Source organism: Alligator mississippiensis, chromosome 7, assembly GCF_030867095.1.
Source record: "Alligator mississippiensis isolate rAllMis1 chromosome 7, rAllMis1, whole genome shotgun sequence".
Classification (NCBI taxonomy): Eukaryota; Metazoa; Chordata; order Crocodylia; family Alligatoridae; genus Alligator; species Alligator mississippiensis.
This window is the reverse complement of record NC_081830.1, coordinates 31346798-31362227: the sequence shown is the minus strand read 5'-3', so window position 1 is coordinate 31362227 and position 15430 is coordinate 31346798. Positions and strand designations below refer to the sequence as shown.

Here is a 15430-nt window from a genome sequence, read left to right as displayed (position 1 = left end):
AGATAAACAGCACAGTGCAGCTTCAGAGAACAGTTCAAGCAGATGGGCCATGTTTATTCTGAGGCACATGATTATAGATCCCACTGACCTGAATGGTCAGAATTGGGCCCCTTAATTTCATATTAGGAAGTATAGTAGCTGTAGTTCTGTCAATGCCCTGCATATTAACCAGCGAGATTACACAAAGCAAGGCTAGAGTGACATTTCCCAATGAGATGCATGCTCATTCTGTATAATCTGCAGCACGGCCGTCGTAAAGGTGGAGCTTTTGTATTTAGTCTGTGTCACTGTCATGCTTTTTTATACCTTTGGCTTTCTCCTAAAAGAGAAATCATAAAAACACAAAGGATCCCTTACCGATTGTGAATATAAATGTAGTGACACAGGGTATTAGTATGCATAATGCCCGTTTTATATGCATGTTGTATTTGGTGTGACAACATACTTGAATACAGATTTTTGCGGAGAGTATTCCAAAAGGTATTAACGATTGGCTATCAGACAGGACTTAGAACAGTCCCTTCTGTTGTCAAACAAAGGGATTTTTTCTTTTTCTGTTTCTCTGGGGGGAGCTCAACAACTGGAAACAAGATAATTTTTGCATCTTGTTAGTTCCTATTTCTCACTAGGGCTGTGAGAAACTTTCTCAACAAAATCAAGGAACTGGTGATACAGAGAATATCAAGGCCTAAGGGTCTCCTCTCCCACTGCAAGTTGCTGGGAAGCTTACAGCTACTTAGCCTTCACCTTTCCAGTCTGGGCGCCAGGCTTTTGCTGATCGCCAGCTTTCTAGGAAATGTTAGGTGTCAGATCCTCCTGCATCTTGGTACTCTGAAGGACCCAGTGTCTTCCTGAGCCATGCTGAGGAGTTTTGGGGAACAGGAAGCCACCCACCATCCCAGTCTATATCCACAGTACAAGAAATACAGATTAATTCTCACTACCTGTGCATTCAAGTCTGAGAGAGGAATATCCCAGAAGCATTTGTGCCCATGTGATATTGCAAAAGCTTCTGAAGTGTCTGTGGGACCCACAATGCAAAGGTAGGAGCAGGACAATATTTGCTTGATGGCTCAGGGGTTGGGGGCAGGGAGTCTCATACTTCCTAGAACCCTTGCCAGGGTTTGGAGTTGTGGTGACCCCACCAAATGTCCTGTTCCTGTCCGAAACTGCAGTACAAAGAGGTCAGGGGTGTACTTGGTACACCCTTGGTACTTTTCCCAGAGCCTGACGAAGGGACTTTGATCCCGAAAGCTTGCAGAAAAGGACATTTTTCTTGCCATTTTCCAGTTGGTCTAATAAAAGGTATCATTTTGGAACCAAGAGTTCTAGTTTTTTGTATATAAAGAAGTGCCACTTCAAGAACACAGAGGAGGCAGTGCAGGCCAGGAAACAAAATGAGCTTTCCTTGGACAACATGAGATCAGAGAGAGATGTTTCTTCTACCTTAAATCTCACACTCCAGCTGATGGACAGCTTCTAAGTGTTTTTTGTTCTCTATGTACATCCAAACCTCATGTGGGAGAGTCTTAGAGTTGCATGGATGCCACCAAGTCATGGCTGTGAGCTACTGAGATACCTAAACTCCTTAAGAAAACAAATCTTTGGTCATCAAACACAGGCAGTGACTCAGCTTAGCTCTGGTAGGAAAGCAGTCAGGCCCTGTTCAATCAGTGAACAGACCTCTTATTTGGAACAGCAGGCTATGAAATCTATTCCCTATGCCACCTGAGTGCAGCTTGTTTGCAACTGTGATGCCACTAAGATGGTGATGATGGATCATTATTACTCGCACGATAATTTTAAGTAAAAGCCTTAATAAGAACTCATTAGTTTTATAAACTGTATGCATACTGCATACTGTAGGAAGAGATGCCAGATTGCCCACTCTCGGTAATATTCCATGCAAACACTGATATGCTTCTAGTAATTTTAACTAGTTCAAATTAGCAAAGAGACAAATAGCTGCACAAAAAAAATCATATTAAACATAGGAAAATGTTCACTAGAAGATGCATCAAAGAAGAGAGCGGGGGATACAGGAGGGAAGGAAGCTGGACAGAGAAGCCCAAGGAATATACTGACCTACCTCTGAAGCCATGGTACATAAATCAGCAATTTGATACCGAAATCCTTAGGTCCACAAGATGGAAAAATAGTTCTCCATAGCCATCTTCTGCAGATCTGCTGGAAGACTAACCAGTCTATTTTCCAGTCTCTCTCCTTCAGTTGCAGTCGCCTCTGCAGTCAACACTCCAGTAACAAAGACTGTGCATCTGATAATAATCCCATCTAAAACCCATGCAAGCATCCAAGATGACTGTTCCTTTGCTTCCTCCTCCAAACTTGCAAAACATTGAGTCTGACTTGCTTTTTTCCCCCTGGTTATTTCTCATTGTGCGTGGCAGGTGCAGTTGATCCAGACAGAAAGCAAAGCCAATCACTTGTCCCTCCCCCACAACCCCAGTTCCCTTGGAGGTCAAGAATTTACCGTCCATTCCACTTGGGTCGATCTGTTTCTATTTCTGTTATGGACAAGCAGCAAATCCAGAGAAAGTTGACAGTGCACACGCAAACACACGCACGCACCTGAGTGCGCACACACGGGAACACTTTTTTGCTTTTTTCATTATGTTTTTTTTTCCTTTTTGCAAAAAAATGCAAGCAAAAGAAAAACAAGGTTTTCTATTGAAGGTACATCTCTTCTTCAATATGAAGACATTAACTGGATTGATTTGGATCTCCCATGCAGTGGTCAGAAGTCCTTCAGTCGTTGACAGAGCAACACCTTGGTATTAGATTAGGTAGCTGTGAAGACTTCTAAAGACACTTCCACACCAATCATGAGCAGAAAAGGAAGAAGGTGTGTGATAGAGGATTGGGAAGGAGAGCAAAAGAAGAAATGAAAAGGAATATCATTGCAGAAAATGATCTCTCTGGGTTGGAAACTCAGGACTTGCACCTCCTCCTTCCCAATGGCTCCTTCCTTCTTATCAGTTTCAACTACTGCTCACTGGTGGTGGGATTGGAGTCCGTTATTATTTTCCCCCCCAACACAAATTGGTTTGTCTTCATTGTCTTTTAAATATATGATTTGTACATATTTATACTTATGTATATGCTGTTTCCCATGACAGTGGTAAGTGTGCTTCTGTTGGTGAGAAACGGAAGTTGCCGGTTAGAAATGAGTCCCGTGTATTCTTTGTCTGCAGCTGTTACAGTTCTCAGACAATAATTCAACCTCTCCAAATGTTTCACTGCTTTGTCAGTTAGTTCCTCCCCAACCCACCTCTGGCCCTTCATTGCTTCCCCTCCCTTTCCCATCCCCATCAAATGAGAGATGTCATGCCATCGAGGTTGGAGACTGACTCATCTGTACTCTCATAGATTGGACACTGTTCAGTATCTTCTTCTGGTGTCCAGCCAAAGTCACCCCTATTCTCAGGAGATCTCTGAAAAAAAAAAGCCAACAGACAGTTCAGTTCACTTTAGATGTCTTCTATTGTGTACTCCTTGATAAGTGTCAGAAATAGTTGTCCTAGATGTGTAATTTTGTTCTTTCATGTCACTAGTGGAATAGGAGGGAAAAAGCAATATAAATGGTTTCCATTCTAATCTAAAACAATGAACCTGAATTTGCCGTCTGATAAACAAAGAAGATATAAGTGTCACTGAAGATGGGCATGGACAAATCATAATGGACAAAAAGAGTGACCTGAATGTTCGCTCTGAACTCAAACCAAACCTATCTTGAAGTTCAAAAGAAGTTGGTTCAGCTGAATTTGTTTCTCTTCAACTTTCTTGAAGTTCTCCATTCTCTGATTTGGCTTGAAATAGCCGCTCCCCAAAGTAAGGCTCTTTTTATATTGTTTCTGATCCCACCTCAACCAAGAAACAATGAAAACCACAAGGGACTGCTAGATTCTTACTCCCATGGAAGTCAATTAGTCTGTCTTCGGTAGGGATAGGATCAGCAGCTAGGTGAAAGAACAGTGTGCTCTACTTACTCTGATGTCATCTGGGCAACGAGCTGGAGGGAGGTGAAGCCAGCAGTCAGGAAGTTGTCTCTGTACTGGCTCATTTTAATGGCGCTTAACCAATCTTCTACTGAGGTAAAGGCAGTGAAATCTGGGATGGAGCGGTCTAGCAGTGGCTGAGAAGGCCTGGAACACACATGAAAGGAGCCAAGGTCAGGCAGCATCAGCACTGACGGGAAACCCAAGGTTAATGGATGCTATAGACCAAAAACAAGGCCGAAACCAGCCATCTAATAAATAGAAATGGGGAAACACTGGCCTGCCACCCTTTAAAATAGCACGGTATACTGATCAAGCTAAACAATAAAACCTACCATATAAGCAGTATTAAAAATACAGCAAGCCTGTGACTAGTAACTGCACTTATTTTATGTCTATTAAAAATGCACTTATGCCAGGGCCCAGAATAGGTTCATAATCGTAACAAAAATTCCTCTATTTTAGACCACTGCCAAAAATCTGATACTCAAAGTTTTTGCCTATCTCCCTCCCTCACCCAAGACCCCAAGAAGACAGAGAAACATGGAAATGGGATCTGACCAGCACTGAAGAGAATGCATTGGCTAGATTGGCCACTAGCTTCTACAGTGCCTGGTGCATGGGTGGACTACAAATCCTTTAATAGTATAGTGGTACCAGAACGATTTTGACAGGTCCTCTGAGATATTTTGTAACATTAAACAAAGGCTTCAGTCTTTAGAAGCTGCTCAAAGTGGCCCCTGGATGTCAATCTATGATAAAGGTAGGATTTTGGAAGCCTTGCAACACACCTGCCTAAACATCTGTTTCAATGAGTCAATGGGAATAAAAGCCTTTCATGAAGGGGGCAGAAATGAACCTTGGGACTACTGGCCCATTATACCATCCTACAGTATCTTATTGTTACTATACCTGAGTACTGCAGCTTCAGTTTATCCTGCATCTAGCAAATTTATGAACAACTATTTGCCCTTACCATGTTTTTAATATTAATGTAAAACACGTCCATCCTTTAATAGTCACTGGGCGTGTCTACAACTCTGCATTTATTGTGCAGTGACCAAAATTATCGCGTAGTACGGGCACGCATGTACACGTGCATACCTGTACTACACAGTCAATATGGTGATTTGCACCAACTTAAGCGTAAATTTGATACCTGCATTATGCAGGTATCAAATTTACACCCGATTAGTTACTGAGCAGTAATGCACGTGTAGACGCCTTACTGCGCAGTTACACTGTGTGTGTGGACTGACTTGGGACTAATTTTAGTCCCAAGTCTGTCCACACACAGTGTTAATGTGTTTTAATGCCTGCATGTGTAGACACCAGCCTATTCCTGCTTACTGCGCATTAACTTATTGCGCAGTAAATTTAAGCAGGCATAAATGCGCACATAGACACGCCCACTGCTCAGTAGTGTTTGCGTGTCTTTGTATACCTTACTGTCTGACAAATGGCTGTTACCTGCACAATGTCCTTACTTGAATGAGTCACTGGCGTCTTCACTGTCTCTCGTTATTCTAATGTTTAAAGGGTTCCATTGATCCACGTGGAGAGCAGAAACCATGCTGCATGGCTTTGGCTATGAATCCTGTGCCGCAAATAACCAATATCAAAGAGCCCTCACACAGGCCAAAAACTGCTTATCAATTTATTTGGCTGGTAGTTACGTAAAGCAAATATGTGTGCAGAAATCTTGATGGATTTGTGAGTGATTGGTGAACAGAAAATGAAAAGCAGTGCTCAATGGATAATTTATTTCCAATTAACAACCAGTGATGCTAAGTTGATGAATTCCCAAACTCCAGAAATGAATTCTCCATAGGATTTCCCATTGCCTGTACAGTGCCTCCGTGCTTTGAGACTCACACAGCGGTGATGGTAGCCACAGTTTTGAGGCTTGCCGGGTTGCGGATCATTTTATCGAGGGTGTTGACTATTTCGGTGAAGCGGGGTCGGGTGTTGCGGTCTTTTTGCCAGCAGTCTAGCATAAGCTGGTGCAATGCAGCTGGGCAGTCCATAGGAGGCGGTAGCCGGTAATCTTGCTCAATTGCATTGATTACCTGCAGGAAGAATAAATGAGAAAAACAAGAGACACCTAGAGGGAGAGAGTTCAGAGGGCTCTTGACAGGACAAAGACCCAAACCATCCCCTATCTCATTTGTCATAACACCAATGGCAAGAGTTCCCAAATCTGCTGGGCCAAATTTCCTGGTGGTGCCAGTGGTTGCATTGCTACTGATTTCAGTAGAGCTCCAGCTGCTTTATGTTAGCAATGACCTGGTCCCATGCCACAGCAAAGAGCAGTGTGTTCAAGAAGCAAGGTCTTCAGAGAAAGGTGGCTCCCCACGGGGCCCTGGCACACCTGCTACAGCTGCCTGTGCTGGCATGAATGCCCTAAACACAAGAGAATATAGGGAAGGAATTGTCTCTACCATCTTCTCCTCTGGCAGAAGCAGGATCCGTGTGAGAAGTGAACGTACTATGTACGCTAATGATGCTGGCCCAGGAAAGTTGAAGCCAACCCACGTGACTGCTAGCAAAGGGAGCAGAGGAGGTGTTCCTCGCTCTAATGGAACCAGGGCACTGAGAGGTTAATTTGAGCTCAGATGCTTCAAGAGCATTGTATCTCCTCTCTGTGGAGAGCTGCCACTCTCATTATCTCTGCGGATAGCATCGGAGTACAGTAGTTGAACTACGAATTCTTTCTCCCTGGCTCACAAAACCTCTGAATGTTTTCAAAGGCCTTCCAGGTTCCTGAAGTCCAATTACTAGCCTGCTGGCTTTTCTTCCCGATTTCTCTTCTTCGAGCCTTTCATTTGGAAGGTCTTTTTCATCTTGAAAACCGGCTAGTGCTACAGAGGTTCCAAATAGCGGAGGCTGAGTCTGGAGTAGCTGGGAGCTCACACCTGACAGCTAGAGTCTCTGTACTAGTTTCTGCACTGCCGTCTTGAGAGGCATTGCAGCCACGTGTAAAGCTTCTTTTCAAAACTGCCGTAGTTAGCAATGGGGATATCTTGGGCAGTGAACGGATGTCTCATCTGACCTGAGACTGGCTGCCCTGAGGCTTCAGTCAGATCAAAACAGTGACACCACCGTTTCCATAGATTGCCCTTCCAAACTATTTCTGCACCCTTGCTAGTAGGTGGTGGGTGAGAGCGCACAGCCTAACAGACTTATCCCTGGAATGGACTGCAACAACCATACAGATGTACAACACAAAGTCCCGAAGAAACAATGTTAGTACATTTTATCTGACATACTTCAGAGGGGCTTGAAGCAGGACAGTGGATGTGTACACTTGGATGATCCCAGGAGAAAAGGCTTTCTTCTGGGACAAATGTGATGTCTGTTCATAGCCTAGGTGAACACCTTACATACTCAGGTTCAGGGGCTGTCTACTGTTTCACCTTCACATAGCTTTAACTCATAGCCAGAAACATGTTCTATTCCCCTGCCCTCCCTGCCAAAAAAAACCCATGGGGTATGGAGTTTATGGGCTCTGAGAAGAAAATAAGGAACAAAAAACAAACCCCATATCTCCTCCCCAACTCTTTTCTAGCTGCTGTATAGTGAACAGAAAAAACTTCCTCTCCCGCACCTTCTGGCGCTGCAAATGGAAAGGTCTTGGCTATGGACTGATCCAAGCTGGCTACACATAGGCCAGATGTGCACTGGTTCCATCCCAGCTGGAGCTGAGTGGGCTGTGTCATTCTTGAAGGTGATTCCTGCTGGGAGAGGCTGGCAATGGCATAAAGTAGCAACTCTTGGCCCTTTCCCTAGGTCCCAGATAAAGAAACACACAAGGACAGTTACTTTTCCTTGAGCCTGGAGCTAAGAACACTCACATCTTGGTTGGACATGTCCCAGTACGGCCTCTCTCCAAATGACATCACTTCCCACATGACAATGCCATAACTCCAGACGTCGCTGGCAGAGGTGAACTTGCGGTAGGCAATGGCCTCCGGGGCTGTCCACCTTACTGGGATCTTCCCACCCTTGAGAAGAAGGAAAAGTAGGTTAAGCACTGGAAATTCTAACATCCCTTGGGTCAAAGTAATCAGGAATTATCCAGATCTGCTGCTACTTCTCTCTCCATCTATAAAGCAACTGTCCATACCTCTCTGTGCTATATAATAATTGAATATATAAAGCAAAAGTAAAATACTAACTTAAAGCAGCATGACTGGCTCTATTAAGGATTTTTTTTTAAATCTACACCCATGACCAAAGACTATTCCAAGTCCATCAGACCAGGATTGCTATAAGCTCTATCTGGACACCTTTGACTCTCCAGCCTGAATGACCAGGTACCTATTTACAGGTGGAGGCAGCCTGCAGCATGAGTTCAAAGTGGTGCTCAAACTCACACTTCTGGAGTTGTAGTAAGAAGCCTTATCCACACCCAACACAAGTATAATAAAGGAACACAAGAAGAAGGTTTCACCACCATTAAACCTTCACTCCTACCTGTGAAGTCAAAACCCAAGACAATAGACAGCTCCATAGCGTGTCCTTACAGCTAACATACACATCCATTTGGTGGGCGTAGGCAGGTAAAGCATTCTAGAGTAAGAGGGGCTTCCATCATATCACAAGCTCCTTCTCATTTCCACCAAGGGAGTTCCCCAGTTTGAGAGGCTCAGCCGTCATGGCAGCATGGCCTTCAGAGAAGGGCCTTCTCTGAGACAACCAGCTTCCAAACTATGTAGAACTGAACAGGTCCCAGTCAGCGCTCATAAGCTGAAGCTCTGAAGCACTACTGTCATGTGCTCTCTCTGCAAAATCTCATGACAAGCAGGTTGCTTATCACGCAGCAACTTCAGCTTCTAACTAGATTTGAGCTGTCACCCTGCTACACTGCAGCCCTGGACACTGTCTACCAGGTGTAGCTTGGGGGTGGAACACCACCTAAACATAAGGTCAGATGCAAAGGCACCGCTCCTTCACCTCCCTCTTTCTTTAGCTGCCGACCTTACATTCAGCAGTATGACACAGATTGCAGTTTAGTGATACACTAAGTGTCAGTGTGAGGTGAAACCAATGGAATCGAAGCTAAATATCTTGTTCCCGTGCAGTTAATGTAGTATTCCTGCTTCATCTGCTTTGCCCAGTATAACAGGAATCTACTCTGCCTGAGCCATAGCAGCTGATTCCACCTCCCAGTTCTACCTGTGTCTCTAGTATATGGCAACATCGTTCCACTCCTATGCCCATTCAGTGGTTGCCAAAGGGATGAAGGTGCCCCAAAGTGATGCCCAAATAAGGACCTGCAGGGCAGGCTGGGAAAAGTTTGCCTGAAAGACAATATAACACCCAGAGCCAAATATAGAGCCAAGTGCCCCAACCAGGTTCTGAAAATAGCCCCTCACTAAGATGACTGCTGCTACTGATTACAAGGAATGTATATATGTGTCTGAAAGCAGAGGGAGGGAGTGGGGAGGGAAGGCATTGGTCAATATTTATGGAGCACATTGTAGAAAATAATTGACAACAAGTACACATACAGATGGCAGCCAGATTCAATATTTACCAAGCTGTTGTCTTCTCTAAGGATTGAAAATTAGAAAGTGTCAATACAACTATTTGTTAAATGGGAATGCAGGTGAAGAGGACTAAGGAGGCCACATCACAGTAAGGTCTGAAAAGAATTCCTTAATTTGTCTCCATCTTATTCTTTTCCTTTAGCTGTATGGATTCCTTCTCAGATGTTCCATTATCATTTTATAGCCAGAAAGGTCTAGTCCCATAAAAATATCAGCTAGAATTTATATAGTAGTATTTTCATCCCAAAAGATCCCTGTGTGCTGCACAGTTCAAATAACTGACCAAGACATCAATTATACACAAGCTTTGCTTTATTCACTACTGTAATGTACTCACCTGTCGCACTGCACTTAGGAATGAAGCCTATGTGTTTGAAGGACAGGAAATGAGGGATCCAATGATGGCAAAAGGCATTACGGACAGAATGCAAGTACTTGAGCTGGAGTTGGGCTAGCAAGTTAGGTTATCACCCCTTATCTTACATGAGCACTCTAACATTTTTCAAGACCTTCTCTGAACAATATCAACTTCAACAGCCCCATGTCCTTTAGCAGGCATTGCTTTCAAAATGATTCAGGACCTTCTACTGTCTATCACAATTAGTAATAGGCAGGTAGAGTCTCACCTTATAGACAAACCAAAGTAGATATACATTTATAGCACAAGCTTTCATGAACTGAAGCTCACTTTATCAGATGCTGTGAGCTTCAGCTCACAAAAGCTTTTGCTATATATATATATCTACTTTGATTTTTGTATAACATGAAAATCTACCCTGCCTTCTACTTGACTTCATACTAACATGGCAAAATACATCTCTTTACAATGAAGACCAGTGAACTATGATGATATAAGTGAGATCAGAATGAAATTCTCAAAGTAAAACAGATATCTCATGAATTATCCTCCCATTTCTATTTCTGAGAGGTCTTCCATGAGAGTCTTGAGTCAGCCTGACCCTACTTATCTCATGGGATCCAAGACCATCACAACCTCAAGAGAAGTAGCTGCCAGCCCTCACCTCCAACACTTGTTTCACAGTATCATTTGTCCTAAAACTAGATACTGTTATACCAGCATGGATCTAGAGCAGGGGTGGACAATTATTTTGGGTGGAGGGCCACTTACCAAATTTTGACGAGCTGTCAAGGGCTGCATTTCCCTCTCTGGCACAGGGAAGCAGGAACAGCCCCACAGTCCCAGGCCAGAAGCCTCTGCTAAGCAGGGGCTTCTGGTTGGGGAGGCAGGGCTGGGGGGGCCTTGCTACTGGGTCCTGCTGCCAGCTTCCCCTGGGTCCTACTGCCCCTGGCTCCTGTCATATTTGACAGGCAGCCAGAAGCAAATAAATATTCATTTTCTAATTTTTTTAGGGGCCCCAGGGGCCAGATAGAATGGCCTGGCAGGCCGGATCTGGCCTCCGGGACATATTTTGCCCACCTCTGATCTAGAGCAATGGCAATGAACTCACTGGAATGACCCAGATTTGTTCCCACATGACAGATCAGTATCAGGGCTGCCCTTCATTTGCAAGCAATAAGGCAGAATGAGGCACCTCCTTTGTTTATTCTGTCTCCCACTCTGATGAAGACAACGGCATGAAGGGTATGAGTCCATGTGGGCTTCAGCTTGAGGAAATTTATATTAGTGCTAACATAAGTGACAAATGTACCTAACTGCTGGGAGAGTAGGCCAGCCCAGCCTTTGCATTGCCAGTGATTTCTTGTAGCACAAACTGGTTCCTGGAGCAAAAGGGTTAAACCTCATTTTGCAAACCTGCACTCATAATATTAATGTCATACTTTCCCATGAATGCTAATGAACGTAGGCGTGTGTGTTTAAAAGGGTTCCGCATTTCCTACAGAGAATCTGGAGGTGCTCTCAGTTCCCAGAGCCTGAAATCAGACGTCAAAGGCTGGCATCAACAGCTGCCTCGCTGCTCCTTCTTGCATGTAAAGTAGAAACCTCAGCCTTCAGAGTTCTACCCTGAGTGACGCTTCCACAACCTGGGCTGCTTTGCATGGCTAAGCACGAACATTTCCCTGTCTGCAGGTCCCTTCCCCTGAGGAAGATGGCAGGGAAGGGGCGAGGGGTGATGGGGCTGCCCTTGGCACTGGGATGACAGCTTGCCATTAATAGCACTTGCCTCCGATGAGGATATGCAAGTACTTTTGTCAATCAGCTTTAAATTAAAACTTCATTTAATTGAAGATTTATGCAAGTATGATTCCTGCAGTTCAGTCCACGTTTTGAAATATGCCCCTCAGGGCCAGCAATTCCAGACATAGCAACAAAAGGGGATGGAGCAGTCCCTGCTGCTGGAACAGTCTGCAGGATCTCTCATACAGTTGGCTTGATTGAATATAGGGACGTTCTGGTGACATCACAATCATTTCCATAGCAATGCACTACGGTGTCCCAATCAGGATATTAGGAACCAAATTCCTTACTACTGTGAACCAATGTTCTGGCAGAGGATTTCAACGGACAATTTCAGTTGGGACATTAAACAGAACTGAAGAATTCTCAAAGCAGCAACAATCCTGATTTCATACAAGTGACACTGAGCAATAACGGAAACAGGAAGGTAACCAGAGAAACTCTGGACCTGATTCACCACTGCCTTCAACCTTGCCTGATCATTTACACCATAGCAAAATGGGTATAAAACATTATAAGATCAAAATGGTAACACAATACACCCACTCTGCAAAGATGCAATAAGTGTGAGAGCAAAAAATGCAAGCCAATGAAAACTCAGACTTGCCATCCGCCTTTTTCAGGGTACTCAGACACTGTCCAGTGTAATGTAACAACATTTCTAACCCAAATTTGGACTGAGAAGCAAAGTACATTTCAGCTCAAAGGGCATTCTTTTTTAGAAACTTATTATCTCCTTATCACACCTTCCTATGCATTGGGTAACACTAGCATTATTATTGGAGCTCTAATTTACTGGAAATATATTTCCCTATATATGGAATCTCTCATATAGGCTTGAAATCTTTTTGGAAAAAGTACATAGGGTCTTCTTCCTCTTCAGTGTATGTCTGAATAACTTTCATTAAATGTGATAGGTGTACTATTCTCAAGCCCTAAATTGAAGATATATCCAAATCCTATCATCCTTCACCTCAGAACATCATCTCCACTGCTGCAATAAAACATATAGCATACATCAAACCACCCCAAGGAAAGTTCTCTTCTCCTTTTTCTGCTAATGATTTGAAATGATGAAGTTGTGTTACAAATCATGGGTAATTTCTTAATACACCCATTGAGTGTGTCTACACGTGCATTTATGCCAGTTTATTTCAGTAAGCAGGAATAGGCCAGCATCGACATGTGCAGTCATTAAAGTGCATTAATGTTGTGTGGATTGACTTGGAACTAAAATTAATCCCAAATCAGTCCGCACACACACAGTGTTACTGCACAGTAAGGCATCTACGTGTGCATTACTGCACAGTAACTAATCAGGCGTAAATTTGATACTTGCATGATGTAGATATCAAATTTATGCTCAAGTTGGCATAGGCCACGTGCGCCTGTACTGCGCAGTAACTGTGGTTACTGCTTAGTAAATGTGCATGTGTAGATGCACCCAATATGAAAGCTTCCTCTCTGTGGGGAGGAAAGGTCAGGGCTTTGTTTCGTACCAAGTTATAAAAACAGAACCTCTAATTCCATCCACATTCTCCCCAGTAGACCCAGGGCCAGAACATTACCTGTTGCAAACAGTCACGGCTCCATGGAAGACCTGCCTCATAATTTTGTTTGCGACCTCATAATTCATTTTCCTGGCAAGAGTGATGATGTCACATTCAGGGGAAGCTGACTTCAATGGGGAAATAGGAGCATATGAACTGTCAGGAAACAATGATCCTGTTTTCATGTAAATGACTGAGGTAATAGCTAAAAATAATGAAAAAGGAAGGGGAATGTAGAAAATGTATGATATTTACTCTAGGCAGAATTGTTTCAGAAATTGTTCAGCACAATTGTTTTCTTTAGCCTTCCATGAAGTGTCAGCTGCTCTGTAAAGATGGATAGCAAAAATTCTATTTGAATAACTACAAATAGAGAAATTAACTGCCAGGTTGTTTTTCCTGCCTTTTCCCCAGAGCTAAAAACCTGCTGTGGGAGGCAGAGTGATGTAATTTCAGGCAGAGCATCATTTCCCAGCTGCTGGGAAGGCCTATTATGGCTTAAATTAAATATAAACACAGATGAGATAATCCATTTTATCTCTAAAGGTGGGAAAGGCCACTTCATGCCTTTCCCCAGAAGCGAGTGTTGGGCACTTTAGCAAAAATGGCATTCTTTGCTTAATAGGCTACAATCTGCATGTTCTTCCAGACAGCACTCCCATCTCAGCCCAGAGGAGCAGGACAAGGACCAGGCCCTAGCCAGTTCCCCATGTATGTTAACCAGCACTGACTGCAGTGGGCTACATGGTAAGGAGCATCAGTTTATCCCAGATGAGGTTCTGCTTTGTGTAATGCTGCCTCTGTTTACTTCAGTTTGACACAACGCACAAGGTGCTTGCCTTACAGGGGTTCCTGCCACAAATTACATTACATGCTATTGTTCAGACTTCTAGCATCAAACTCACCCTCCTGCTCAGATTATCAACAATCCTTCTATTCAACAAGTCATACTCCCACTACCCGGTGTCCCCACTGCCTACATAAACATAGGAAAGAGAGATGGTCTTTGAAGCATGACCAGGATATTAGTAAATATGGGCTTTGATGGTCCAAGGAGAGAAGTGAAGAGGGGTAGAAAGTGGAGAGATCAATCTTTTCAGCAACTTCCTACTGATTGAGTCAAGGGAGCTCCAGCTTTGGTATCACCACTGGTCACAGCCATGGAGCACAAGAAGAGAGAAGTTGTCTCTCAAAGACCTAGGTCCCAAACCATCTGAGTCTTTAAGGTCAGAAACATCCCTTTGCATTCCACCTGGACACTAGCAAACCAGGGCAGCTTACTATTCACACAGTCCTGTCCCTATCGGTCAGCTCCATGTCAGCGTCTGGGTGCAGTTTGTTGCATCTAAGAATCAGAATGCAGGGTGCAGCAGGAAAACCGAGAAGAAACTGATTTTCAGAGGTTTTGGTTTAATGTCCCATCGTCACTTTTTGAGCCTACACACACATTTTATTACTGATTTGAGATCTTATACAGTTTGGGGCAAAACGTCAGGTCACTGCTCAAGCAAACACTGAGTCTTTTTACTTCTTTAATAATAAAAGAAAAAGCCTCCAAATTTTACATTTTATATTGCACCTATTGATCAATAGGACATGACCTGTTTTGTTATAGCTCCAACATCCTCAATCCTTTTTCAGTGCTGCCAGTAAAAACTCTCTTCATTTTTACTCTCTAAAGACTTTACTGGTCACACTTTACATTATTATGTTTTAAGTGGCTTATAACAGGTTAAGGAATAACTATTAGGTGTTTTAATAAATGATCATTCAACTGTTATTGATTGTAGAGTCCATCAGGTCAACAGCTTGCTTGTAGTCAAGTCTTATAACCATCTATAACATCAATCGATAAACTTCTAATTATCTATTGTTCATGCTGCAGCTGCACACATCTACGACAATCTAACAATCTAAAAATCCCTTATTAGCTTTTTATTATCTGAACGTAAATGGAACCTGAGGGTAAGATGCAACTCATTTACTTTATTCCTTCTAACTACGACAATCATTGTTTCATTACCTCTGCCACCATTTTGACAGAGTCAAATGATAGCTAGACACCCACTTTGGGATGACAGAATCACCACAGAAGAAAGTCTGGAGTGATTTGGGGTTCTGTTATTTCTGAAGCTGCCAGTAGCAAAAGAAGAG

General features: G+C 43.3%; 1 protein-coding gene across 9 annotated transcripts in view; it reads right to left on the bottom strand.

Moving 5' to 3' along the window:
- EPHB1 (EPH receptor B1) overlaps positions 1 to 15430 on the bottom strand; it is a 362275-nt gene that overhangs the window by 35386 nt on the left and 311459 nt on the right. For 6 of the 9 annotated variants that reach the window (XM_059730782.1, XM_059730781.1, XM_059730783.1 and 3 more), the window contains 3 exons: positions 7871 to 8020; positions 5892 to 6085; positions 4008 to 4163 (listed from right to left, as the gene is read on the bottom strand). In XM_059730782.1, coding sequence (XP_059586765.1) covers positions 4008 to 4163; positions 5892 to 6085; positions 7871 to 8020 — 500 coding nt within the window. Of the gene's footprint in view, positions 1 to 2085; positions 3453 to 4007; positions 4164 to 5891; positions 6086 to 7870; positions 8021 to 15430 lie in introns of all 9 variants that reach the window. The other 3 variants (XM_059730779.1, XM_059730784.1, XM_059730780.1) reach the window with 2 other exon arrangements.